The sequence below is a fragment of the Chamaea fasciata genome, unplaced genomic scaffold, assembly GCF_029207755.1.
Source record: "Chamaea fasciata isolate MVZ Bird 193981 ecotype frontalis unplaced genomic scaffold, bChaFas1.0.hap1 SCAF_14, whole genome shotgun sequence".
Lineage (NCBI taxonomy): Eukaryota > Metazoa > Chordata > Aves > Passeriformes > Sylviidae > Chamaea > Chamaea fasciata.
In genome coordinates this window covers 19,861,674-19,887,469 of record NW_027094099.1, presented here as the reverse complement: position 1 = coordinate 19,887,469, position 25,796 = coordinate 19,861,674, and the positions used below count along the sequence as shown (strand labels likewise).

At 62.5% G+C, this 25,796-nt stretch overlaps 4 protein-coding genes across 14 annotated transcripts; 2 read left to right on the top strand and 2 right to left on the bottom strand.

Annotated features, from left to right (window-relative positions):
- Positions 1-70: 70 nt before the first annotated feature.
- Positions 71-6,320, top strand: UNC45A (unc-45 myosin chaperone A). 2 transcript variants are annotated; one of them, XM_066196025.1, is made up of 20 exons: positions 71-235; positions 371-529; positions 863-899; positions 1,008-1,183; positions 1,281-1,373; positions 1,598-1,765; positions 1,960-2,128; positions 2,364-2,534; positions 2,638-2,809; positions 2,991-3,291; positions 3,450-3,544; positions 3,644-3,785; positions 3,952-4,092; positions 4,250-4,377; positions 4,532-4,598; positions 4,788-4,901; positions 4,998-5,113; positions 5,205-5,322; positions 5,406-5,561; positions 5,768-6,320. In XM_066196025.1, exons 1-20 carry the CDS (start codon positions 224-226, stop codon positions 6,026-6,028), a joined length of 2,796 nt encoding a protein of 931 aa, XP_066052122.1. In that variant the 5' UTR covers positions 71-223; the 3' UTR covers positions 6,029-6,320. The 2 variants fall into 2 exon arrangements, with proteins under 2 accessions (XP_066052122.1, XP_066052123.1); XM_066196026.1 differs by lacking the exons at positions 71-235; positions 371-529; positions 863-899; positions 1,008-1,183 and having other exon boundaries at positions 1,352-1,521.
- Positions 6,321-6,396: 76 nt separating this feature from the next.
- RCCD1 (RCC1 domain containing 1) lies at positions 6,397-12,734 on the top strand. Of its 4 annotated transcripts, XR_010722989.1 has the most exons (9): positions 6,397-6,553; positions 6,905-7,253; positions 9,905-10,026; positions 10,173-10,277; positions 10,386-10,538; positions 10,687-10,716; positions 10,919-11,087; positions 12,246-12,306; positions 12,392-12,734. XR_010722989.1 is itself a non-coding variant. In XM_066196041.1 (8 exons), the coding sequence occupies exons 1-7, from the start codon at positions 6,397-6,399 to the stop codon at positions 11,059-11,061; spliced, it is 1,059 nt and encodes a 352-aa protein (XP_066052138.1). In that variant the 3' UTR covers positions 11,062-11,087; positions 12,392-12,734. The 4 variants fall into 4 exon arrangements, 3 of the variants coding, with proteins under 3 accessions (XP_066052138.1, XP_066052137.1, XP_066052136.1); XM_066196041.1 differs by lacking the exon at positions 12,246-12,306; XM_066196040.1 differs by having other exon boundaries at positions 12,246-12,734.
- PRC1 (protein regulator of cytokinesis 1) lies at positions 11,646-18,573 on the bottom strand. 6 transcript variants are annotated; one of them, XM_066196035.1, is made up of 14 exons: positions 18,491-18,573; positions 17,820-17,952; positions 17,374-17,496; positions 16,809-17,042; positions 16,562-16,732; positions 16,200-16,349; positions 15,830-15,977; positions 15,609-15,745; positions 15,269-15,364; positions 15,006-15,152; positions 14,527-14,637; positions 14,252-14,362; positions 13,487-13,672; positions 11,646-12,899 (listed from the first exon to the last, which is right to left on the bottom strand). In XM_066196035.1, the coding sequence occupies exons 2-14, from the start codon at positions 17,907-17,909 to the stop codon at positions 12,825-12,827; spliced, it is 1,779 nt and encodes a 592-aa protein (XP_066052132.1). In that variant the 5' UTR covers positions 17,910-17,952; positions 18,491-18,573; the 3' UTR covers positions 11,646-12,824. The 6 variants fall into 6 exon arrangements, with proteins under 6 accessions (XP_066052132.1, XP_066052131.1, XP_066052127.1 ...); XM_066196034.1 differs by lacking the exon at positions 18,491-18,573 and adding an exon at positions 18,127-18,225; XM_066196030.1 differs by lacking the exon at positions 18,491-18,573 and having other exon boundaries at positions 17,820-18,225.
- VPS33B (VPS33B late endosome and lysosome associated) lies at positions 18,553-25,780 on the bottom strand. Of its 2 annotated transcripts, none has more exons than XM_066196036.1 (23): positions 25,607-25,780; positions 25,366-25,446; positions 25,231-25,289; positions 25,053-25,102; positions 24,786-24,853; positions 24,530-24,575; positions 24,117-24,211; positions 23,658-23,762; positions 23,239-23,335; positions 23,039-23,116; positions 22,524-22,597; positions 21,724-21,810; positions 21,549-21,639; positions 21,305-21,379; positions 20,961-21,025; positions 20,834-20,888; positions 20,706-20,752; positions 20,269-20,401; positions 19,916-19,989; positions 19,318-19,419; positions 19,068-19,143; positions 18,883-18,999; positions 18,553-18,684 (listed from the first exon to the last, which is right to left on the bottom strand). In XM_066196036.1, the coding sequence occupies exons 1-23, from the start codon at positions 25,700-25,702 to the stop codon at positions 18,605-18,607; spliced, it is 1,851 nt and encodes a 616-aa protein (XP_066052133.1). In that variant the 5' UTR covers positions 25,703-25,780; the 3' UTR covers positions 18,553-18,604. The 2 variants fall into 2 exon arrangements, with proteins under 2 accessions (XP_066052133.1, XP_066052134.1); XM_066196037.1 differs by having other exon boundaries at positions 25,231-25,292; positions 25,607-25,717.
- Between the last annotated feature and the right edge of the window lie 16 nt (positions 25,781-25,796).

The following is a 25,796-nucleotide window of genomic DNA, read 5'->3' as shown; positions in this document are numbered from 1 at the left end:
GGACACTCGCACTCCGAGGTGCCGCGGGGCACGGGGACAGGGCGTGGGGGGCGACACGCGGGGACACACACGAGGCTGGCGGTGGTCGGCGCTGACCCCGCCGGCCGCGGGGCGGCGCTGCAGGCTCGGCCCCGCCCGCCTCCGGCCGCGCCCCGTCACGTGACAAGGGCGGAGGCGTCCGGGTTCCCCCGGCGATCGGCGGTGACGTCACGGGTACGGCGCGATGGAGGAGCCGGTGAGCGGCGCCGGGCGGGACGGGGCGGGTGGGTCCGTGTCCCGGGGGTCCCTGTCCCGGAGGGTCCCTATGTCCATCCCCGGGCAGCCGCCCGAGCGGGCCCAGGGTCGTGTCTCAGCCGGTGCCCATCGGCAGGTGACGGCGGAGCAGCTTCGGGCGCGGGGCAACGCGCTGTTCCAGGCGGGGGATCACGGAGCCGCCCTCGCTGCCTACACGGAGGCTTTGAGCCTGAGCGATGCCGCGTCGGAGCGCGCCGTGCTGCACCGCAACCGGGCCGCCTGTTACCTGAAGCTGGTGAGCGCTGGGCGGGTGCGTCACCGCGGCGCTGCCGGAACCTGCCCGGCTGGCCGGGGCTGTTCCCGAGCCGTCACAGTGTCTCTGAACTCTTACAGGGGATCTGTGTCTGGGGCAGGGGATGAGCACAAAGAACTTTAGGGGCTTGAGTAGACCAGAAGTGCCTGAAGAGCACCGGGGGTCGTAGGGCTCCCTGGCCACCCTCTGAGGGTTGTGTTCTGGGAAAGACAGCGTGTCCCACTGTGTTGGCTCACTGTCTCCAGTCCCCAAAGTTTGGGACGTAGGCTGTGTGGGACTTGTGCTCAGGCCTTTCTCTCTCCTGTCTCTCCACAGGAGGATTACACTAAGGCAGAGGCTGATGCGACTAAAGGTACTGTCCGCGAGGGCTGGGGGGGACCAGCCTCTGAGCTGCCCGTGGGGCAGGCTGGGGCAGGCGGGGGCAGGCCGTGGGCTCTGCCATAGACCCCCTTGTGCGCAGCCATCGAAGCCGACGGCCGCGACGTGAAGGCGCTGTTCCGGCGCAGCCAGGCGCTGCAGCAGCTGGGCCGCCTGGACCAGGCTGTCAGTGACCTGCAGCGCTGCGTCAGCCTGGAGCCCAGGAACAAGGCCTTCCAGGAGGCCCTGCGTGCTCTGGGCAGCAGCATGCACGAGAAGGTCAGTAGGGGGGCAGCGGGGGGCTGCCGGCCCACTGTGGCTGTGGGTAGCCAGAGAAGGTGGGGAGGACTGAGCCACTCTTTCTGCTCTGTTGCAGATGAAGGCCATGTCCTGCACAGACTCAAAAGTAGAACAGATGTTCCAGATCTTGCTGGATTTCGATGAAAAGGATGCGGACAAGAAGCAGAAAGTCTGAGCTCAGGGCGCGGGGCGCAGTGCTGTGGCTGGGAGGAGAGGAGGGGAGGATTGTTGCTCCTGGGCCAGCAGTGGCTGAGTGGTGCTGCCTGGGCAGGCCGGGCTTGCTCCCCGCAGAACGCTCCCCAAGACAGGGGCGGAGGGTGGGTGCCTGCAGCTGCCAGCAGTTCCTTCTGCACAGTGTGCTGCTGTGACCCAGACAGAACTCTCCTTCCCCAGGCTGCACAGAATTTGATCGTGCTGGCACGAGAAGAGGCTGGAGCAGAGAAAATCTTCCAGAGCGACGGTGTGCGGCTGCTGATGCAGCTGCTGGACACGGCCAAGGCTGACCTGATGCTGGCAGCCCTGCGCACACTGGTGGGGCTGTGCTCCGGCCACCGCTCCCGTGTAGGTCCCACCGCACCCCACGGCTGGGCCCAGGGGAAAGCCATGCTGGGGAGGCTGCACAGTGTCAGACAGGGCAGTTCTGAGCTGTTACGTGCCAGGCCTGAACTTGTGAGAGGAAACCATCCTGATAAGGGGCTGGGAAACGCCAAGGCTTCCCCAAGGCCTCCGGAAGACAGGTGTGCTTGTACCTGCAGACCGCGGCCATCCTGGCGGAGCTGGGGGCGCCCCGTCTGGCGGCGGTGCTGGGCGTGGAGCACGAGCAGGTGTCCCTGGCTGCCTGCAACCTGCTGCACGTCATGTTCGATTCCCTCAAGGAGGGGCTGCAGAAAGACTTCCGTGGGAAGGAGGATGCAGTGGTGCTGGGTGAGTGTGGGCTGCCCTGGCTGGCTGTTGTACGGGGAGAGCCTCAGGCAGGTGCAGACATGCCATGGGGTTTTTTGCTGCTGCCCTGTCACTGCTCCCTGCAGCAAAGCTGGGCTCTGATTTGGAATTAACAGGAGGCAGAAGCCCCTGGTCATGGCAGCATCTCTGCCAGATGTACTGTGGGGGTGAGGCCGTGCCCAGGGTGCTGACTGCTGGGCACTGTCTTTTTTGAAAGATTCCTCCAGGGACCTGAAGCTGCTGATCAAGCACCTCCTGGAGCTGCTAGTGCTGGAGGGGGCCTCAGCGCACGGCCGTGACAATGCCCTCAATCTGCTCATCAAGGTGGTGCCCAGGAAGTCACCAAAGGAGACCAACAACAGCCTGAGCCTCTGGGTGATTGACCAGGGTTAGTGGAATGGCTAGCGATGTCCTGCTGGGGCATCATGCTCCTCTGCCCCAGGTCTGCACATGCCACTGTGCCCCTCACTGGGCTGTCTGACCTTTCCCAGGCCTGAAGAAAATCCTGGAGGTGGGCAGCACAGTGTGCGGCAGCTTGGGCAGCCTGCCTGTGACAGAGAACACCCGGATGAGCACCTCTGTTCTGCTGAGCAAACTGTATGAGGACCTGAAGTGTGATGCTGAGAGGGAAAACTTCCACCATCTGTGCGAGGACTATGTGAGGTGAGCCAGGGTGTCCTGGGGGTGACGGGTTTTGTCACCTGCAGCCTGGCAGCAGCTGTCACCCTCAGTGTTAAAGCTGACTGCAGACCCAGTGGGGACCTGCTGTGGGGGAGGTTCAGCAGGTGGGGCAAGAAAAGGCAAGTGGATCATCCTGACCCTTTCTGGTGGTCTTTCCCTGAAGGAGCTGGTTCGAGGGCCACGAGCTGCCGGGAAAGCTGCGGGCCATTCAGACAGTGTCGTGCCTGCTGCAGGGTCCCTCAGACGCAGGGAACAGGGTGCTAGAGCTGGAGGGGATCATGGAGAGTGTGCTGTCCCTCTGTGCCTCTGTCTCTGAGGCCCACCAGCTGGTAGCAGTGGAGGCACTGATCCATGCAGCCGACAAGGCCAAGCGCGCCTCCTTCATCACGGCCAACGGTGTCAACCTGCTCAAGGAGATCTACAAGCACAGCGAGAGGGACAGCATCCGCATCCGTGCGCTCGTGGTGAGCACGGGGGGACAGGCTGTGCTGGGGCTGGGCCTTGGGTGGGCTGAGGGTGTGGGACCACCAGTCACAGCATTGCTCCCCCCCGCTGGGGGTCCAGGAGACACATCAGGTTGCCTACATCCATTCCTGCTCCCACACTCTGTTCCTGGCTGCAGGGGCTCTGCAAGCTGGGATCTGCTGGAGGCACAGACTTCAGCATGAAGCAGTTTGCCGAGGGATCCACCATGAAGCTGGCCAAGCAGTGCCGCAAGTGAGCGGGGCCAGGTGTGGGGGGACGGGCAAGGCGCCCCACAGCTGGGCTCCCTGCAGCTGGGCTGTCCACAGCCGGGCTCAGGGAACACTCTCCCAGGTGGCTCTGCAACGAGGCCATTGATGCGGGCACGCGGCGCTGGGCTGTAGAGGGCCTGGCCTACCTCACCTTCGATGCAGATGTCAAGGAGGAATTTGTGGAGGACAAGGCAGCAATGCAGGCCATGTTCCACCTGGCCAAGGTGCATACCAAGAGCTGTGGGCTGGGCACCCTGGCACCAGGGAAATGTGCTGGAGTGGGTATGGGGCTCATGCTCTGGGGTGGGATGTGCAGGAGAAGCTGGGTGAGCTCCAGTCCTGGCCGCTCCTCCCCGCTGTGAGTGTGACAGGTGCCCACTGTTGCCACAGTCAGAGGACAGGAGTGTGCTCTATGCTGTTGCCTCCACGCTGGTGAACTGCACCAACAGCTATGACCATGAGGAGCCAGACCCACAGATGCTGGAGCTGGCCAAGTATGCCAAGCAGCACATTCCAGAGCAGCACCCCAAGGTGAGCAGGGCATGGCTGTGCTTGGGAGGAGAGTGGGTGGGTGGGACACAGCCTGGGGCCCCAGGTGTGGGCAGGGTGTCCTTGAGGCCCGCAGGGGTGGGGTCGGGCACCTCACCAGGGTGCTCCTGAGCCAAGTCTGACCCTGCCTGTGGGCCAGGACAAGCCCGAGTTCGTGAAGCGGCGGGTGCGGAAGCTGCTGACGGCCGGAGTGGTGTCGGCTCTGGCCTGCATGGTGAAGAGCGAGAACCCGGCGCTCACCAACTCCTGCCGGGAGCTGATCTCCAGGTGCGGGCGTGCTGGGGACAGGAGCTGGGTTCCCAGCATCCTGCTTGTGCTGAAGGCCAGCTCCTGGATAGTAGGGGGAATGTCCAGGAGTCTGGCACAGCCTGGGCCCACTGTGACTATCCAAGTGCTGCAACTAGTCACACTTGGTCCCTAGAGTGTTCCTGGCGCTGGTGGAGGAGGCAGAAGACCGGGGAGGTGTGGTTGCTCAGGGAGGAGGCAAGGTGAGAGGATGGACCCCACTGTGCTTCTGCCCTGCACTGCTCCAGGGGATGCTGGGGCTTGGGGGAGCTGGGGCTCTGTGGTTTAGCAGGGGCTGCACTGGCTCCCCTGGACATGAGGCTGGGGGAAGCTGTGGCTGCCCTGGGTGCTGAGGCCTTGGCTGCAGGACAAGCTGCTGTTTCTGCCCCCAGGCTCTGATCCCACTGTCCCTGGAGGGCACTGAGGTGGGGCAGACCAAGGCAGCGCAGGCCCTCGCAAAGATCACCATCACCTCCAACCCAGAGATGGCATTCCCTGGGGAGCGGGTGAGTGCTGGGGCTGGGGGTTGGGTCTGCCAGGCAGGGGCTCATGTGGGAGCAGCAGTGGGCATTGACTCAGTCCCACGTGTTCTGTCTCCACAGATCTACGAGGTGGTGCGGCCCCTGGTCAGCCTCCTGCACCTGCAGCGCACGGGCCTGGAGAACTTTGAGGGGCTGATGGCCTTGACCAACCTGGCTGGCATCAGCGAGAGGCTGCGGTGGGGATGGGGGAAGAGGGGGGCTGCCTGTCCCCTTGGGCCTGGTGGGCTGCCCGGGGCGGGGAGTGCTCACTGCCTGCTTGCCTCCCAGGCAGAAGATCCTGAAAGAGCGGGCTGTGCCCATGATTGAGGGGTACATGTTTGAGGAGCACGAGCTGATCCGGCTAGCCGCAACTGAGTGCATGTGCAACATGGCCATGAGCAAGGAGGTGAAGGCCGGGATGGGCTGGGTCAGTGCTGGGCTGTTGGACCACCACACCCCCACCCAATCCCTCCTCTTTCCCCTCTGCAGGTGCAGGAGATGTTCCTGGCTGAGGGCAGCGACCGGCTGAAGCTGATGGTCCTGTACAGTGGGGAGGAGGATGAGAAGCTGCGGCGGGCAGCCTCAGGGACCCTGGCCATGCTGACTGCCCTGCATCCGCCCATCTGCAAGCGCATTCCCCAGGTGGTGAGTGCCCAGGGTGGGCTGGGGGCACCCAAGACCTTGGGACAGCACCCTGTGTCCCATATTCCCTCCCTGCGGTGGCCTGGAGCTCTGGCCCCAGAAGACAGGGCAACCTGTCGTGACTTGGGCCTGACTGAGATGGGGCTCTAGGGGGGGAGCTGGGACCCTTCCCTTGGGGCCCGTGATGATGTTGCCCCACTCCCCTGCAGACGGTGCACTGGCTGGAGATCCTGCAGGCCCTGCTGCTGAGCCCCAGCGCGGAGCTGCAGCACCGTGGCGCCGTGGTGGTGATGAACATGATGGCAGCTGCCCGGGAGGTGGCCGAGCAGCTCATCGCCAGCGAGATGCTGGAGATCCTCTCCGTGCTTGCCAAGGACAAGGACAAGCCGCGGGTGGCCCAGGCGGCCCAGGAGAGCCTGGCACACGCAGTGGCTTACGGCCTCATCAAGCCCAACCCAGGCCACGCCTGAGGGCCCGCGGGGCTCGCACACACGCCGCACACGCTGCCGAGGCCGGTGCTCACACGCTGCTCTCGGGGCGGCCCCGGCGGGGCCCGGCTGCACGCGGAGCCGGCTCAGCACTGCCGGGGCTGGGGCCGCGCCGCCCGCGGCGGCGCCCGCCCGGTGCCCCGGGACGAGGGGGAGGACGGGGCTTGCCGCTGCCTTTGCCACCGTCTGCCTTAGCCGGGAGGGCCGCCCCGGGGCGGGACCGGCGCGGCGGAGCTTGGCCCACCGGTAACACTAAAGCCGCTCTTGGATCACGGCCCGGCCTCCGTCCGTCTGTCCGTCCGCCCCTCGCCGTCACGTCCGGCCCCTCCTCTGCCGGTGCCGCCCCAAGCATGGCGGCGGCCGGTTGCGCGTGGCTCGCGTTCGGGTTCAGCCCCGAGGAGGCGGCCGGGGAGCCGGGCCCGGGTCCGGGCCCGTGGCGGCTGGAGGCGGGCCCCGAGGGGATCTCCCGCGTGTGGCCCGCCTGGAGCTACGTGGTCGTGGACACCGGTGAGCGCCCCCGGCCCGCCCGGAGCCCCGGTCCCGGTCCCTCCCGCGGGGCCGGTGCGGCCCTTGGCCGGCCTGTGCCGCCTCCCCGTGCCGCTCCCCGGCATGGTGCGTCCCCTTCCCGCCGTGCGCTGCCGCGCCAGTCCCCCCCGGTTCGTCCTGTCCGCCCCTTCCCCTGACCCCGCTTCCCCCGGGCTGGGACCCCCCCAGGGTGGGACCCCCCCAGGGAACCCTCTCAGCCCTCTCACCGCGCCGGTTCCCCCGGGACGCTCCCCGCTGGTGCCGCGGTGATGTTCCCGTCCCCCAGCCCCCGGGCCGTCCCCAGCGGCGGTGGCTGAGCTGCCGCTGCGGCAGGCGCGGGGCTGGAGGTGCGGAGCGCGGCGCTGCGGCGGCCGCTGCCGGGCTGGGCCGAGGCGCTGCCGTCCGAGACGCACCTGGTGCTGCGGGGCCGGGCGGCCGCCCGCGCCTGGCCGAGGGAGGCGGCGCTGCGGGGAGCGCTGCGGGACCAGCCCGCCTGGAGCCGGGAGCTGCCGCCGGAGCCCCGCCAGCCGCTGCCGCTCCTGCCCGGCGGCTTCGCCACGCCGCGGCCGCCCTTCTTCACCGCGCTGCCCGCCGGCGTGCGGGCCCGGCGCCTGGTTCTGGGCACGGAGCACGCCCTAGCGCTGGGCGCCGCCGGGGAGGTGTTTACCTGGGGCGGTGGCAGGTGAGCAGGGGTGCAGGAGAGGGACGGCAGCGGGTGGGCGTTCAGGCGCTCCAGGACAAACGCTGTGCTGGTGGGATGCGGAGAGAACGATGGGGTTGCAGAAGGGGCATGAGAGTGCAGAAGGAATGTGGGGAGTCTTTGTGGGGAGTGCAGGTGAGAGGATGTTGGAATGGGGGTCACCTCAGGGGCTGAGCCCCTGTTAGCCTGCGCACACTGCCTGGGTCTGGGATGCGCCTCCTGACTTTCCCCCGAGGGACTTGGGAATGATACAGGGTTACAGCTGAGAGAAGTATTGGGGTACCAGCTGCAGGTGCCCAGTGCTCACCCACATGCTCTTGGGATTTGTCCCTCACCTGAGCTGGGTCCCCCTGGCGCAGGCATCCCAACTCATGGCTTCTCTTCAGGAGCCCCTTTTCCTCCTGAGTCCACCCTCGCTGTCCCCACGGGCAGCCCTCTGTCCTCTCTAGGTGCTGGGTCTCTGGCTACTGACTCTGGCCTCTGCTCACAGCTTTTGGCTCCCTCAGGGCAGTCTCTGAGGACACTTGGGTCTCTGTATGGCCATCAGAGTCCTTGCTCTGTCCCTGCTCCTCTGTAGCTTGCCACACAGGCACCAGCTGGCAAGAAAGTTCTTGTGTTTCTGGAGATTGATTCCATCCATCTGTGACAGTTCAGTGCCAGGTCCCTCTGGTACAGCCTGTGGGAGGGGAGTGAACCTCTTGGGAAAAGCCTCCAGCCCCAGCGCCCTGCCAGCAGCGGAACATGGGTGCATTTAATAGCTGGTGGTACCACTCAGTTTATTCTCACAAAGGCTTTTGTTGTTGTATTTGTTTTGATTTAGGGTAAATTTTGGGAGGAAATTGCTGAATGGGGTTCTTCTAAAAAATAAATTCAAGCAACTCTTCCCCCAAATTGATTTGGGAAAAGGTTTCTTTGGAGAAAAGTGGAAAAGAACCCTGTTTATTTAATAAGCAAAGTATTCAGAAGTATAAAAAAATGAATAATATTAAACAATAAAATTTCTCGCTGTTCTGAAGAGATGGCAAATATAGAAACTCTTTTTGTGAGGTGTTGGCTTGCTTAGCCTTTTATTAGTCTTTTCAGTGCTGGAATGCAGTGTCCTAGGCTTTGGTGGGTTATAGGTGTGAGCTTTTGGTGTTCTTTTGAGTTTTCAGTTTAGAGTAGTTTTGAACAGTTCCAAGAAAAAGAAAAATCATAGTCGAGGGAACTTCACTGCCTCAACTAGCTAAAAAAACTAACTAAAAAGCAAAGGAGAGCTCTCTCCTGCTGTCTGTTTGTGCTGCAGAAAACAGTCTAGGAGAAAGAAGTGGGGGAGTGAGTGAGTGCAGTTTCTGAAAACAAACTGGGCGCTTCTTTCCGCCCCTCCTTCGCTCTCGGAACCAGTCTTAAAGGTGCAAAACTTAATATGCAGCATAAACAGGACAGCTGGGGATACGAGCATCATAAAGTCACTCTGGGACAGCTGTTCATTACGGGTTGTCTGTGTATTTGCTGCCCCAGTCAGGTTTTCCCAGAAGGTGCTGGAGAGCCCAGCCACAGGTCCCCCTTCCCTGGACCCCCGAGTTCTGCTGGTACATGATGAGGCTTGGCCAGAGGAACTAGTTGTTCTCATCTGTAGAGTGGAAGGGTTGCTGTGTTCCTCTTTGCTACTTATGGAAGACAAACCCAGCACTGATCATCAGTCAGTGTCACAGAGCTGCATGCCCTGGCCCAGTGCCCTTCCTGCTCCTTGTCTCAGGAGTGTTTCACTCCCCAGTCCCTGCTCCTCGGTCCCTGGCTCTGGGCTAGCTGGAAGCAAGCATAGCCTGTGGCAAACACGACACTCAGTTTACATCAGCAGTTGTTGCTTTGCAGATGCTGCATTATTTGATCCTTCTTGCCTTCCCTTCAGAGGAGAGGTTTCTACGTGTGGGGATGTGTACTTGAGGATTAACTTTTTTGGAATTTGGTTGTTCAACACGGCTGAGAATCCTCTCACGCATGCCTGTGCCCGCTGTGTCCCGCAGTGTGACACACTGTGCTGTGTGGTAGCCAAGTGCTGGCCCAGCTCAGCCCTGTGTAGCCCCTCTCTCACTGCTGGCTGTGGTCACCACTGCCCTCTCATGAGGGAGCGCCCAGAGCCACTTTCTTATTGCAGCACGCCCTTCCCTTCCCCTCAGCTCTCAGCGTCTCTTTGCCTCAGTCCTCTGCAGGTTTTCCCTGTGGAATGTGAAGAGCCTTTCCAGTGCCATGCGTCAGCACTGCTGTTGATTCCTGAGCTGTCACATTGAAGCTCCCCAGACCAAACAGGCACCACTCTGCAGCCGAGCTGCTCCTCTCACCCCTACAGCTCCTGCCAGCTCCTCCTGCTTCTGCCCCACCTTCGACAACTAAAGCCCCTGGTGCTGTCCCACTGCTGCCCACCGACCCCTGGCTGTAACTGGTGCCCTGGTGCTGGGCATCCCTCTCCCACTTGGCTTTTCCCTGTTGCTGGGGTTGATTCTTCTGCTCAGCTGTGGTTGTTCCCTCCTCTGCTCGGGCTCTGCCAGCCTGGAGCCGGGCTGGCGGCAGCAGGAAGGGTTTGGTGGGGACTGTGGGCGGGGGGCACGGGGGCTGGAGGCAGTGTGTCTGTCTGTCCCTCTGTGTCCCTGCAGGCATGGGCAGCTGGGCCACGGGCTGCTGGAGTCGGAGGTGCAGCCGCGGCTGGTGGAGGCGCTGGGCGGGGTCCCCATGCGGGCGGTGGCAGCGGGCGGGTGGCACTCGGCCAGCGTCAGCGGTAAGGGCTGGGCTGGGCCTGGGGGTGCTGGTGGCAGCATGTGGGACCTGGCCTGGGGGATGTGGGGTGTCCCTGGAGCACCCAGTGCTGCCGGCCAGTGGGGCTCTGGGCTGAGCTCTGCCCGATGCGTTTTCCCCCCACCCCAGAGGGAGGAGACCTGTACGTGTGGGGCTGGAATGAGTCAGGGCAGCTGGCTCTGCCCTCCAAAGCGCTGGCGGAGGAGCGAGCACGAGAGGAGGACACGGGTGCGGGTGAGTGCTCTGGCCAGGCCGCGGGCAGGGTGGGCTGGCTGCTGCACAGCCCCAGCAGCTCAGTGCGGCTCGGGCCTGCGAGCAGTGCTGGTGTTACCTTTTCTGCAGGGGACACCAAGCTGATGCCCTGCCGGGAGCAGTTGGCTGCCGAGGATGCTGCATTCATCTCCATCCAGGCGTTCCCGGCACTGCTGGATCTGCCACAGGAGCTGGAGGTCAGCGCGGTCAGCTGTGGGTCCCGACACACAGCCGTGGTCACACGTGAGTGTCCAGTGGGGCAGGGGGCAGCGCCTCTGGGGGCAAGGGCACTGAGAGGTGCCAGGGCTCACCAGGACCGGGTGGGCAGTGTCCCCTGGAGTATGGGATGGAGCTCACCAGGTGCTGTCTGATGGTGCTGTCCCTGTTGCAGGAGGCGGGGAGCTCTACACCTGGGGCTGGGGTAAGTGGCATCTCTGCTTTGGGACTGTACAGCCTCCCCAGGAGCAGCTGCTGATTCCTGTTCTCTCACCCTTGGCTCTTTTGTCACTGTACAAGTTCCATTTTTGCTGGGGCCCTTGTGTTCCCTCCCTCCCCACAAACATCAGGAGCAATTGCCCTGTGAGGCCCCAGGGCCACGTTATGTCTTGACTGTGTGTCTGCAGGTAAATACGGACAGCTGGGACACGGGAACAATATCAGCTCCGACCAGGCACGCCGTGTCGAGCACCTGGTGGCCAAGGGGTTGCGGGTGGAGGAGGTGGTGTGTGGGCCCTGGACCACCTATGTACGTGTGCGGGAGCCGTGACACCTGCAACCCATGGGTGCTGCCAGGTGAGGATGAGGGCAGGCTCTGCTCTGCAGGACCAGCTCTAGGACCACTCTGTCCTCAGGGCCAGGGCAGGCAGCCCTCCCGTGGCACAGGATGGGGCTAGTTTAGCCCACAGTAACCTGATTCACACCCTGGAGTGGGGCTGCAGCTGCATCAGGGCCAGGGACACCCTGGGACAGGCTGGATGTGTTTATTAAATTCACTTTTCCATAAAGGCTGTAGTGTTGGTGTGTGCAGGACATGTTCCAGCACCTCTGGCTACAATGAAGCTGTCCTGGGGCAAGGGACTGCACCGGGCTGTGGCTGGGGTCTGTGTGAACATGGTGGTAATTCAGGGGTGTTGTGGCTGAGCAGCGCTGGCACAGAGCTGAGGCTGGTTCTGCTCCTCTGGGGGCTGCAGAGGAACCTGTGGGAGGCTGGGACACACCAGGGAACCCCCAACTGACCCCAGAGGTGTCCCAGACCATGTGGCATCATGGCCAGTGTCCAAGGTGGAGAAGGAAAGGGGGGATGCTCATGATGCCTTGAGAGGCTGACCTGGAACAGAGAGTAGACAGAGCTAAAGGAACAAGGTAGGTATTTATTGAAAGGCTTTAAAACGATACACCTTGGGCAGTACAAGAGCCTGGCCAGGGCTACACCCAGGATGGATCCAAAAGGGTCACAAATGGACAACTGGTCACGAGGTTTCACACTTCTCTAAGTTTTTGGTTCATTTACGTTCATTAATTGTCCAATTACAGCTTCAGGTTACAAAGTCCATCCTCCTTGTTTGCTCTCTTCAGTTCCCAGTTGTTTATGCTTTTGGGCCTGAAGCTTTTTTTTAACGGTTGTCCTTGGTCTCCATCTGGAATAGGATTTGTTTTGTCTATCTACCCTGTGAGGAGAACTTACACTTTATATGAAGCTCAGAGCTACACACCTAGGCTGCACAGAATCTGAAAAAATATGAAAGCTAAAACTTGGGGCATCGCTCAGAGCAGTTGTGGTTTTGTCCCCAAGTTACCATTACCGTGGTGGGGCCCTGCTGTCCTGGGGAGGCCGAGCACCTGCCCTGGGCATGGTGAGCACCAGTTGGAAGGAGGGATGAATTCTTGGGTTTGGTTTGTTCTGTGTGGCTTTCGCTTCCCGCACTGAACCGTTGTTTTGTTGTATCACAGGTTTTCTGGCTTTCACCCTGTGGTTGCCTCCACAGTCCTGCTGGGGAGTTCAGAGGGGCAGGTGGGGCGAGCAAGCAGCGGAGAAGGGCTCAGGGTGCCTTGGGGACTGAACCTGCCGCTTTCACCCAATCAGGATTTTTTTTCAGCCAATCAGGATTCGGATTGGGAGTTCAGCTTTTGGCCAATCAGAAGTTTGGAGTGTCCGTTACTTGGCCAATCACTGCACGGATTGAAGGGCCGCATTTTCAGCCAATCAGGCCGCGGCTCGGGGCTCCAGTCAGGACACAGATTGGAGCTGCTGGACTTGGCTGGCCAATAAGGCTGCAGCCTGAGCCCAGTTTCTGATTGGCTGAGGCTCCCCTAGCCACGCCCCTTCCATCGCCTCCTCCCTCCAGGGCCGCCCAGGAATACACAGAGCTGGGGGCTGTACAAGGCCTTTATTCACAACAGCTAGAAATTTTTTTTAAATAAAAGCACATTCCTAAAGCAGCCACCGAGGGGAGGGTTATCCTGGAGCGGGATTTGCTGCAGGCCCTGCATCGCTGCCAGAGCAGGGGCTCATGCCAGCGCAGGGATGCATCAGGCAGCATTGTTGGTGGTGGAGTTGAGAGCATTAGAGGTGTTTTCAAAGCTGGAAGCCTTTGAAAGTCCGCGCTGTGGAAACAAGAAGTGAGAAAGGAGGGATAAGGGAGAGGGCTGCTGCCTCGCCGTTCAGTGGGGACTGCCAAAAGGAGATGAAATACAAATTAATAGGGGAATTATATAACTTGTAGCCAGTGAACATTATTGCCTTTCCTTATTAAAATGTATAAAGAGTAAAAAACTTTTGGTAGAATCACACAATGGTAATTCTCTGGCTCAGGCCAGCCTGATGGGAGGACGGCCCCCCAAGGTCCCCCACCCTGAGGGAGGAAAGCAGCCCCCCCTCCAGCCTCGGTGGCTTTTGGATCTGTCCCTGCACAGGTGTGTCCCCAACCACAGCCTGTCCTCTGGGATGGTGGCCTGTCCCCACTGGCTGCTCAGGGCCCTCTGCCACCACCTCTGTTTGAAGTTCTCCATGGGGAGTCACAGGCAGGGACAGGAGGACACAAAGGTGCTGTGTGGGGACACTTGGGGACACAAAGGGCTGTGTGGGGACACTTGGGGACACAAAGGACTGTGTGGGGACACTGGGGGGACACAGGGGGGAGCAAAGGGCCTGTGCTGTGCAGTGAGGGGTGGGGTTAGAAGAGGTGAATTACCGCAAACTCAGAATAGGTGCTGGCAACAGAACTAACGCTGTGGTTACGCTGGGCAGGGGCTCTGGGGGTGCACCCACCGCTCAGGGTGGTTCCATCCAGCTGGGACATGTTTTCCTTGTTCCGCTCCCACATCCTGGGTCGGGGGGTCTTTGCTGCCGTGCGGGTGGGGGTCCGGGCCCAGCCAAACTGTGGGAAGAGGTGACAGTTATGGGATGTAGGAACTGTGGGAGAGCTGCAGCAGCTTCAGTGCCCATCACTCTGAGGAGTCAGAGCAGTGTCAGGCTCCAGGAGTTCTCCAGACTCTGGGGTCCAACTCTGGCCCCTGAAACATACAGCACAGAATCACATAATCCTGCAATGATTTGGGTGGGAAGGGACTCTAAAGCCCATCTTGTTCCACTCCCCTGCCATAAGCAGGGATTCCACTCACTAGTAAAGATACTCGGGCCCTATCCCGCAGCACACACACATTTTGAAGGTCCCCCAAGCTGCAGGCTCAGCACTATGGAACAGGTGTAATAGAAATCTGGGCTGGAGAAAGATTTTCTGTCACCCTCCTCCTCCTCCCTCAGGTCCCAGGAACACCCCAGCAGGATGGCAGTAGCCCCACAGAGCAGACTGGAGACAAACAGGGGCTTCTGTCCCCCACGAGCTCAGCAGGGGAGGCAGTGAACCATGGGGTGGCAGCAAGAAGAGCGGCAGCACCTCAGCTCACCTGTCCCTTCCAGCCCAGCCCCGGGCAGGGACTCCCCCGAGGCCCCTCACCTTCTTCCCGGAGGGTGGCAGCCGAGCTGTGGGCGAGTGGGAGATGGGTCCCCCAAAGGCTGAGCGAACAGTGCTGTTGGGGGTGGCGCTGACAGTGGAGGTGCCGTGGAGCTGAGGAGAAAGCAGAGCACACGTCACACAGGACAGCTTCCCGTGGGGCTACAGCACCCTGACCCTTTCCCACACCTCCCTACGGGGCCGAGGCCAGCCCAAGGCTGTGCTCCAGCTCCAGGCAGGACCCCAGCCCACCACACTGCTCTGCAGGGCCATTTTACCTTGCTTACTTTGGCAGGTGCGTGGGGGCTGAGCATGCGCCGCTTGATGGGTGTCCGTGGGGTGCTGCCGTACAGCATCTCCGTCTCCATCTGCTGGCTCTTCTTCAGGTGCTGTGGGACACACCTGCACTTACACACCTGGGCACCACGGAGCTGGTGCACCTGTGTGACACTGCCAGTGGGCACTGCCCTGCTGACAGCCTGGCACAGCCACACAGCAGGAACTTCACCAGGGATTTACAGGTCTCCAGAGCCACGTGTCACCTCTGGCACAGCTGGGGCCAGAAAGGGGCTCGGCTCACGCAGACGTGACAGCAATGGGCGCTGGCCCCACTGCCTGCCGCTCCCCAGCTGGGAATGAGCAGGCAGAGCCCAGGGCAGTGGCTGGGGCCCAGCAGGGAGACCTCTAGGCTGGCATTCTCAGGCAGGAGCCAGGGACACTCCCAGGCAGAAGCCAACATGCTCAGCTCTGTACTCACCCGCTCCTGCTTCTCCTTCTCCTTCTCTAGACGGTACAGCTGCCACTGCTCCGACACATACTCCATGAACTGCTGTCCCTTCACCAGGAAAGCTCCCTTGAACTCCTGCTCCCAGGCCTGGACCTTTCTCTCCAGCTCCTCCTGCAGCTGATCAGGACAGGAGAGCAGTGTAGGGGCTGCCCTGAATGCAGCTGTTCCCACACACAAGGATCCCTTTTCCTCTGTCAGTGGGACCACAGGTCCTTCCCCAGGGCTCGACCTACCCTCGACAGCATCTTCTGCAGCCTTGCTCGCTGCTTCTCCTCCTTCAGAAGGTTTCCTCCACGATTGGTGAAGCGACTGGGGTCATTTGCTTTACTCTGGTAGAGAAGAGTGGTCAAGAGAGACACAAACACACCACCCAATCCCCTCAACCTCACACAGTGAAGACCCCAGAGGAGCCAGCCCCGCACAAACGCCCCAGTGCTCGAAACACAGCACCTCATCCCTGCACTGGTCCACCATGGCTTCCCAGTGCCTCCCTGCTCCTTCCCAGAGTGCTCTCCCACAGGAACAGAGGTACACACTGACCCATGACCCAGCATGCTCCTGCCTGGACAATACCTCCAGCTCCAGGAACAGCTTCCAGTTCTCCTCCCACTTCTGCACAGCCTCAAACAGATCTTTGTGTGTTTCATAGTAGATCTTCATTTTGCCCACCTCAGCATCATGCAGTTCGAGCAGGGTCTCTGTGTAATCCTCTGGAAGGGCACAACAGCCAGGTCAGGGGGCTGCTGGAACCCCTAGGTTCCCTGCCCAAAGCTGCCTGGCCAGCCAGCACTCACCATCGTAGAAGGGGCTGAAGCTTTCCCTCTGCTCCTGGCTGTAGAAGCATTTGTCCCAGTAGTCAGCCAGCTCTGCCCGGATTGCCTGGATCACGGATTTCATGTTCTGCACCTTCAGCTCCTCCAGATGGTCCACTTCCTGCTGCAACTGCCCCCAGGACCAGAGCACAGGTCAGGCAGGAAGAGGGGGAGAACAGCCCTTCTGCATGAGCCGCTCTCTAGAATGAGGCAGCTGCCAGCACCAACCTCCAGCTCCTCCCTCCATGAAGGCAGGATCGTGCCTGCTCCCCTCACTGAGCAACCAGGAGCATGAGACCCCCCAGAGCTGCTGCCCCCAGCCCTCCCACCACGAGCACAACAGGGCTCTTACAGCTCTCCTGGTTTTGACTCTGGACCCAGCCAGGTGCACGGCCGAGGACTCTCTCTCTTCCTGTGGGATCTGCAGCCTCTCCCAGAGCGTGACGATCCTGGCGCGCAGCTCCGCGCACACAGCCTCGTTCAGGGCCCGCCGCCCCTCCAGCTGCGGGGATGGGGAGCAGGGGATCAGCACAGCCTTGGGCTCTGCTGCACCCCCAGAGCCACACACCTGGCACAGGAGATCTCCCCAGCCCCCCCGAAAAGGGTGTTCTAACACACAGCTGTGCCAAACCCCAGCGGCTGCTCTTACATCACAGTGGCAGCTGCTGCCAGCGCACGCAGCAGCCCCCAGCGCTGCCTCAGAGCACGACATACCTGCTGCAGCAGGTTCTGGAGGGCCACGATGTTGTCCTTGGACAGGCAGAAGGCCTCCTCATCCTCACACACCACATCCCGCTCGAAGCTGGTGTCCGGGGTGTGGTCCAGCTCCTCCATGAGCAGAATGATCTGACGCTTGTTGGTGACAAATTCTTCTCGCCTTTGCTCCTGGGGGTGAGGGCAGTGTCAGGAACCAGGGGCCCCTTGTGGGCCCCTCAGTGACCCCTTCACCCTCCGGGTTCACCTTCAGGCTGTTGAGGGAGGCCACATGGCGTCGGTAGCGGTCCAGGTCCTCCAGGCTGGGCACACTCCCAGTGTCAATGCTGAACAGAGCTGTGCACAGGATGTCACACAGGTCCTGGTCCTGTTCCTGCAGGGCCTTCAGCTCCTGCTTCCGGTCCCGCTTCTGCTTCTGCAGCACCTCCACTTGTGTGCGCAGGTTTTTCTCCATCTGCAGGATGGTACAGTCCTCCTCTGTCTGCAAGAGGACAGAAATCAGCTCTGTTCCACACTTCTCTTGCACCTGGCTTATGCTTTAGGTTTTTATACCAAGAGCAGGGCCACCAGGCCTGGGTCTGAGCAAGATGTTCCCCAGGAAGGTGCATGAACACCAGCAACATGCAACACAAGGTGCTGCAGAACACCACACAACCACTACCAATGCTTGGCCTGCAAGGAGCCACAAAGCCCTCGGCTCTACCGAAGCAGTTTTGAATAGATATTTGCCTTGTAAACTCTGGCCTCTTCCGACACACAGGCAGAGGCCAGGCAACTGGCTTCCAGGAGGACCCCAGGATCCCACACCTCACCTCTAAGGGGCCCAGCTGGAGCTCCTTGCACAGGGTGTCCAGCTCCTTCCGACACACGACGATGCTCTTTAGCAGACGCTCCTTCAGGCTTTCCTCCTCTGCCACCATCATGTCCAGGAGACTCTGCAGCACAGGTGTGGTTAGAGGCAGGGTGTGGGAATGGACAGCGGGCAGGGCAGTGTGGGGACACCGCTAGAGACCCAGGGCTGGGCCCGAGTGAGGTGCGGGCAGTGTGGGGAGCCCAGTAGGAGTTCACAGGGCGAGGGCAGAGGCGTGGTAACAGCCGGGCAGGGACCCCCGGTGCTCCCAGCAGACCTGGCCGGCCCCGTCCTGGAGCCCCGGGGGAGCAGTGCTGGGTGAGCTCACTCCGAGCGGCTCGGGCCCCGGGCCCCGCTGCAGCAGGTTCGCGGCTCAACAGAAGAACCGGTGACCCTCCCGCCCCTCACCTTGATGTGCTTCCTGACGGCGTCGGTGCGCTCCAGGCGCTGCTCCTCGGGAATACCGATCTCTTCCCAGATGTTCCGCAGCGTCGCCATGGCCCGATTCAGGCAGCACACGGCCTCGGCCGCCACCACCTCGCTGAGGGCACCGCGGGCCGTCAGCAGCCAAGGACAGGCTCGGCGCCCGAGAGCCTCCCCAGCCACCGCCCGTCCCGCCGGGACCTCCCGCCCCGGTTCCCAGCGCTTCCGCCCAGCCGTGCCCGCAGCCCCGATGCCCGGTTCCCCCCGGTTCCCGGTCCCCGCGGTGCCGCACCTTTTCCTCTTCGCTCCGCGCTCCATCGCCGCCGCTCCGCCGATTCGAACTCCCCTCCCGGCCGCGCTGATTGGCTGCCGCGCCACCGCGGCCCCGCCCACAACCGTCACCCGGGCCGCGCCCTCCCGCCCTCCCGCCCCGCCCCAAGCGGCCTCCAGCCAATGGTAGTGCAGAGCATTCGGCGCTTCCAGCCAATCCGGACCGAGACCGCCGCCGCGTCCTGCGCGGCTAACGGCGCCACCGCGCGACCGCCATTTGACAGCGCGCCGTGACCGCGCACGGAGCCCGCGCACCGCGCCCCGGGCGGTGCCTGCGCGCCCCCGCGCCTGCGCCACGGCTTCCCCCGGCCCCGCCCGTCCCGCACCGCTGTCCGCGGGGTAGCGCTCCCGCCAGCGCCCTCCCTCACACACGCAGCCCGAGGCCGGGTCGTTGTTAGCAGAGATGTTTACTGGGGGCTTCCCTCGGCCCGCAACGCGGCTCAGGCCTTGGCCTCAATCATGGCCTCCATCATTCGGGCGCTGTTGGTGATGGCCGTGGTCAGGAAGATGAACTTGCACCCTGCAGGAAAGACCCGTCGGTGCCCCGGCAGCGCTGAGGGGCAGCACCGGCACTGCCAGCGCCGTCGCCGCCCATTTTTCCGGACACGGCTCCAGGCAGCGCTGGTCCGCGCACACAGAGCCTGCTCGGCCGCATGCTGCACCGCGGGATGATCCCCGGGCTGCTGCCGGCTTCCTGCCCTTCCCAGGCCGCTCCTACCTCTCTCCTTCCCCAGGAAGCGGAGCGCCGCAATCTCAGAGAAGGTGCAGCCCCCCAGGAAGACTGCGAGGACGACGCGTTGGGAATCCCAGGCAGGGTTGTCCTCCACAGCGCCGTCTGCATAGGAAGGCGTGCTGTAAGACGTGCCAGCTGCCAGCCCCGCTGCCCCTAGTGCCCCCCACTACCTGAGACACAGAACTCGTTGCCATTGAGCAGTCTCACGACCTCCTCGAGGCCCTGCCAGCCCCGGCGCTCCAGCACCTTAGGGACGGGCAGGGTGTCAGGCTGGGTGCTGGGCACTGCTCAGGAGGCTCGGAGCAGCAGTGACCACCCTCAGCCCCAGCCCTGGGCAGAGGGACCCCTGCTGCACGCCCCAGAAGGAGACGGGGCCTTGAGGGGATGCGCCCGGTTCTCTCCAGCAGCAGATGAGCTCACCTGCTCGATGATCTTGCAGCTCAGGGGCACGTAGGCCCCGCCAAAAACATACGCCATGTCCCGAGGCATTTTAAGGTCATACTCGCCATCCAGCCGAGGGATCTGCAGTGACAGGTGACACCAAGGGTACAGGACCAGGCTACCTGGGGCCTCACCTCCCCTCAGAGGTGCAGGGGTGATGAGGGGCAGACGCTTGGAGCACAGCACCATGCCAGAGCCAGCATCACGTGGCCTGGGTGGCCTGTGCAGCCAGGGCCAGGGACAGAAATGTCACCTTGCCAGCACCCCAGGACCTCTGCCTCAGCATGGAGGACACAGGGCTGCCTGCCCAGTGCCACTGCTGTGTCTAAAGGGGGCAAGGAAAGCCCCAGCGCTGCACCACACTCACAGCGTGCAGGGCCAGGGCAGAGTGGGAAGCTGGCAGTGATCCCCAACCCTGAGGAGAAGCCCACAGGCTGCCTGGAGCAGCTGCAGCAGCTCTGGCCCTGAGCTGTGTCCCTCTGAGGTGCCAGGCCTGCAGTCTGAGCACAGACACAGACTGAGCAGAGCTCTCTGCTCTGTGGGCACTGCGGCCAGCCAGCACCCCTTGCAGACGTACCAACCCCAGCTTCTTGCTTATGGCTCGGAAATTACTCTTCCTGGCCAAAGAATTAAACGCATCTGTGATCTTTCCTGGAAAACATGACAAGGAGAAATATCTTAAGAGGCTCTGTCTGGATCCCAGCCCCAGGCTGGCAGAGATGTGCAGAGCTGTGCGCTCTGGAGAATGGCTGTGGTGGCTGCCAGCCCTGGTGCCCCCAGAGCAGAGCCCATTGCCCTGCCTGCAGCAGCATCTCTGGAGACACACTTGGTGCTTGCACCCCACACCTTTGCCATGTGCTTCCAGCCAGATCTGCAGCAGCAGCTCCCCTTCCCAGGCTCCCAGGGACTCGGGGCAGTGGGCTGGCTCACCTGCAGCACGGTCTGTCACCAGCTTGCTGACTTTGCTCTCCACGGCTGTCAGCGTGTCCCCAGCTGACTGCTCTGTCAGCAGCCCGATGCGCTTGAGGTTGTGGAAGGTCAGCAGGTGCTCAGGCCCGTAGCTCTGTGAATGGGGCAGCCAGATCAGCGTGGAGCCCCATCTGCAAGCAGGGGAAGCAGGCAGGGTGTCCCCTCTGTGGCGAGGCTCAGAGCCCCCCAGCAAGCCCAGGGCAGGGGCAGGTAGAGCCTGGGGAGGCAGGGTCTGTCCTGCACAGACAGCCTGGGCACGCTGGGGCTCGTGAAGGGCCAGTGGAGGCAGGGCCCATCCCCAGGAGCGCTGCTGCCCAGTGCCTCATGGCCTGACCACAGGGAGGGGAACCCCCATCCGACCCAGCTCCTGCTCTGCAGTGACTGCCCGGGCCCCTCACCTGCAGGTACTGGGTTTTCAGGGAGCGGTAGTCCTTGGGGACGAGACCTGTGGGGAGCACCAGGTGAGCTCTGTGCCAGGGCTGGGGCCCGGTGCCAGGGCTGTGGCCCAGCACAGCGGGACACTCACCGTTCTCTGTGATGGACAGGAGGCACATGAGGCGCAGGCTCTCGATGGGGGACACCTGTGGGGAGCGGGGTTAGGGGGCAGGCTGGGGCAGGGGGGGCAGGCAGGACAGGCTTCCCCGTGGGCTCACCTGCCGGTCAATGTGCTCTTCGATGAAGCTGGTGCTCTCACGGATGTCAAAGCCCTCCAGCAATGCTGTGGCAGGGGCACAGGCAGCATCACCCCAGGGCTCTTGCCAGCCCACTGAGCTGGGCTCAGCTGCCCTCCCAATGCCCCAGGGAATGGGGCCCCCACCCCTCCACACATTCACTCTCAGACAGTGCAGTCTGACCCTACTTAGGGTCTTGAGACACCCCCAAAACAAGGGACTGGGAGGATGGAGGCCACTCAGGGAACACCCAGGCACGAGGCTGCCCGGGCCTGGGTCAGACTGGGGCACGGGTAGGCACAGATAGGGCATGGAGCAGCACTCACAGTGCTCAGCCTTGATGGTTTCTTGGAAGTCCTGCTTGGTTTTCTTTTTCATGATAGACTCACAGGCACCAATATCTACACGACCAAGAGATGGGAAAGGGCTCTGCAGGCACTGTTAGCACACACCAACAGCCCCTGCCCTGCCCCTGCTGGGCACACCCAGGGCCCCCCGACCCCCTGCCATCCCCAGAGCTCCAGCACCTGAGGTACAGCTCAGGGCCCCTCCCTCCCCTCAGGTTCCTACGCAGGCTCAGCAGGCGATGCTCCTGCTTCAGTCCCTTCAGCTCCTGGGACACAAAGTCCTTCATCTGTTTGATGTCCATGCCCCGGCGCCGCTGCGGGAGGGAGAGCGGGGCTGAGGCCTGGCTGTGAGGGACAGTGGGTGCCACAGGCATCCCCCAGGCCAGGCTGACACTCACGTCGTACTGCGCCTGCAGGTTCCGTGACTTCTGGCTCAGGAAGCCAAACACGCTGGAGAAGTGCTCATTCCGAATCTCGCTGAACACCTGTGGGAGCACTGCAGCTGCCAGGGCCCCGCCAGCTGCGGCCCTGGAGACACAGACCCCAGGGCCAAACGCTCCCCAGCACCCTGCCCAGCACGCTGGCCACTGCCACCCTGTGCCCCAACACCCTGGCTGGCAGCACAGCAACCTGTGTTGGTGCATCCCTCTGACCCAGGCTACACCATGATCTCAGAAATGCTCCTCAGGGATCAGCCCTGACGAACAGCACGCGGGCTGAGCTCCTCCCTAGCTTAGCAGAAACACTCTCTTTTCCTAGGAACTAGTACTGTCTAACCAGCTCCTGTTTTTTAATGAACAGCCTGGAAAACTTATTTTTGTAACCTGAATAAAAACCCAAGTGGAGTAATATTTTCATTGTCAAATTCCATAGTTAAACACCAACCTGAATTGTGGCCAGAATGGAAAATTACTATGAATCTTGTGACTCAACAGGAGGGTCTTCTGTATTCCTTTATATCTTTACCCTTTCCTATCCTTTTGATTACCCCCTCAGTCCCCACCTCCCTGCCTGCAGGAACTCTGACAGGTTCAGAAGTGGAGCTGCACATGCACACCAGGTTTCTCTGGTCTCTCCCTGAACCCATGCTCCGGGGGCCCAGCAGCCCCCAGCCACTCCTGCTCAAGCTTAGGGGAGGGAACAGTCCACTCTGCCTCCTCCCACCAAGGGGACACCCCCAAGGCTTGTGAGGACTCACTTTGTCCTGGGAATTGAGCAGCACCTTAATACTCTTGTCAGAAGAGGTGACATCTGGCCCAAAATCCACGCTGCCTGCAGGGAAAAGTGAAGAGCTGCTTTGTCCCAGATGCAGCAACAATCCCACATGCATGAGCCTTGAGGTAAAAGGCAGCAGAGACAGGGGATGCCAGCCCAGACTCTTGGTCAAAGTGAGGACTGTCCCTGTGGATGACCTCCAGCAGCACCCCCCATTGGGACTGTCCCTATGGGAACAGCACTGTGCCTGACAATGCCAGGCACAAACCCTGCAGATGCTGGCCAGGTGAGTGCAGAGCCCTGTACTGCCCCACGGTGAGTGCAGAGCCCCACAATGAGTGCAGGGCCCTGTACTGCCCCACGGTGAGTGCAGGGCCCTGTACTGCCCCACGGTGAGTGCAGGGCCCTATACTGCCCCACGGTGAGTGCAGGGCCCCGTTCTGCTTCGCTGTGCCCTGCAGGGCCCCATTGCCCTGCTGCCCTTCCCAAGCCACCTACCACACTTGATGCGGAATGTGTCGTCCACGAGCCCCTCGTAGACCACCTGGGAGCAGAGCGCTGTCACGTAGTCCATGTCTGCAAGGAGAGCAGGAGCCAGGCTGCCCTCCCGCTCCTCCTGCCGCCCCACACAGGCTTTCCCTGCCCCTCTGGGGGACACAAACCACTCTCCCCCGGCCGCTGCCCTTGCCTCAGCCCACCTCTGTCCATGAGGAAGACGTGTCCAATCTCAGGCTTCCTGCCCTGCCCTTCACTCTCGCTCTCGTCCTCCAGGTCCCGCCACAGCTCGTGGCTCATCTGTGAGGGGCAGAGGGTGCCAGGGCCGGGGAGCAGCCCCAGGCTCCCACCAAGGGCCCTGGCACACAGTGGGGCTGACAACCAAGGCCAGGCACAAATGCTCCCCCCCTCGGGGCACGGGGGGCTCCCCCACACCCCAGCAAGCAGTAGCTGCCCCTCTGCTGCCCACCTTGGCATATGGGACCCCCAAAAACCTGCCCAGGAGGAGGCACAGCGCAGTGACACCTCTGTGGTGACGTGCTGCCATGTGGCTGATGGGGTCCAGGTCCCTGCAAGCTGCACCCCTGATGGGGGCCCAAGGGACCCCTGGTGCCAGCCACACCTTAGCACAGCGGCCGATGCCGTAAGTCTTCCCAAAAGGGCCATAAAGGGAGTTCAGCAACTGCAGGGCTCTGGCGACGGGGTTGATCCAGCGGTGATCTCCCTCCTGTGGGATGAGGGAGGGAGGGAGGGCAGCTGGCTGGGAAGGACTGCCCCGGCAGGGGATTGGGCTGGGAGCTGCAGCATCCATGTACAGCTCCATCACGGAGCTGGGAGCTTCATGCCAGGAACAAACAGGATGTCCCCAGGCTGCTTGGCCAGGGGCACAGGGGCCAGCTTGGGGCCAAGTTACCCCTCCCCAATAAAAGCTGCCCCTGGGGAGTAGATGGGGCCTGTGGTGCAGACTGAGGGGCTGAGCAGGACACCACAAACCCCCTCTCTGAACAGCAGCTTGTCCCCAGCCCCAGTGAGGCACAGGGGACAGGATGGTGCTGTCACCCCACCACAGTGTCCCACTGACCAGAAAGTAGTCGCGGAAGAACTCGGGCAGCTCCATGCTGATGATGTCCTCATCCAGGGGCAGCAGGTAGAAGGACCATTCATCGCAGGTGACATCTGTGTTCGGGACAGAGATAGGGGACAGTTATGCAGCCCTGGGTAGGAAGAGCCCCAAGAATCCCAGCAGCCCCAAAACAGAGCCTGTGGAGCTTCAGACAAGATGGGTGGCAGGACCCTGTCTCCTCTCCTCAGGCCGAGGAGAGGGGCTCATGCTGTGTGGGCACATATCTGCCTGCAGGCCGGCAGCCGGCCTCAAGAGAACCCGTGTTCCTTGCCCACCTTCCTGTCCCTGCCCACACAGGGATCCCAGCACTGGGATTTAACTGGGATCCTGTGGTGTCCGCTACCCCGAGCCAGCGCTGCAGCCCCACTCACCACCAAAGACCCCCTCTTCCTCCAGCACCATCTCACAAGCGTAGAACTGGAAGGGAAGGGGAGACCCTCAGGGCCAGGCAGGCTCTGAGCAGGAAAGAGCCCAGCACCTCCCCAGGTGTCACAACACTTGGGTTTACTTAAACATTTCTGGGTTAGAAACAAACAATTTTTGGTGCCTGTAGAAGGGGTGGAAGGTGCAAAGGCTGGGCAGGCACAGGGTGACAGGGGAATGAGCAGCACTGTGGATCCCACTGACCTTCTGGGGGCTGAAGATGATTTTGTACTTCCTGCTCCTCCCTGACATCTTGTCAGCGTTGACAATATCTGTGGACACCCCGCACAGCCCCTGCACAGCTGCCCACCCTGCCAGGCACAGCTCCCCCCGGCTCCCAGAGCCCGACTGCCCCAGGCACAAGTGAAAGCCCGGGAGCAGGGCTCGCCGAGAGTCCCTCGGGCCTGGGCACAGCGGTGGCCCAGAGCACCGGCCCCGCCGAGGGGCAGCCGCCCCTGGGGCCGCACTCACCGGCGATGAACCTCATGGTCCTGACCCGCGGCCGCACCAGGAAGCAGAACCTGCACCACAGAGGGAGCGAGGGGCTGCTCGTACCCGTCCGTGCCTCAGGAGCCCCCCTGTGCAGAGCCCTGCCCGGGCACGGCGGCGCCGCGCTCCGAGCAGAGGCAGCTCCGCCGCGGGCACTCACTGGTCGCTGGCGCCGGGGGCCGGCCGGGTCTCCACCTTGTACAGCTTGTCCACGTCGTGCTGCTGCGGGGACAGGGCGCGGGTTCGGCGCGGGCGGCGGCGGCGGGCGGGGCGGCCCGACCGGAGCCCGCGGTACCTTCAGGATGGACACGTTGGCGATGCGGTCCAGGGGGCTCATCAGGTCGGCCTCGATGAACAGGTCCTTCTTCCCGGGGAGCTGCGGGCAGGCGGGCATGGGCCGGAGCCGGCGGCTGCCCCGTGCCGGGCCCCTCCCGCGCCGGCCCCGACTACCGACCCCCAGCCCAAGGCCAATACCGATCCCGCCGACCCCCTGCGCCCGCCCCGGTGCGGGATCCCTGCCCCGGTCGCCCCCGGACCTGCTCCAGCAGGTAGACGAGCTGGTCTCGCGCCAGCCGTTTCAGGATCCCGAAGTCCGGCGGCTCGGGCGCGTCGCGCCGCCCGGCGAGGGCCATGGCGGGGCCCGGTCGGCACCGGGAACGCCCGAGAGCGGGCGCGGCGCGGCCGGAACTCCGCGGCGGCGGAAGCGCGCGAAACCATGGCAACGCA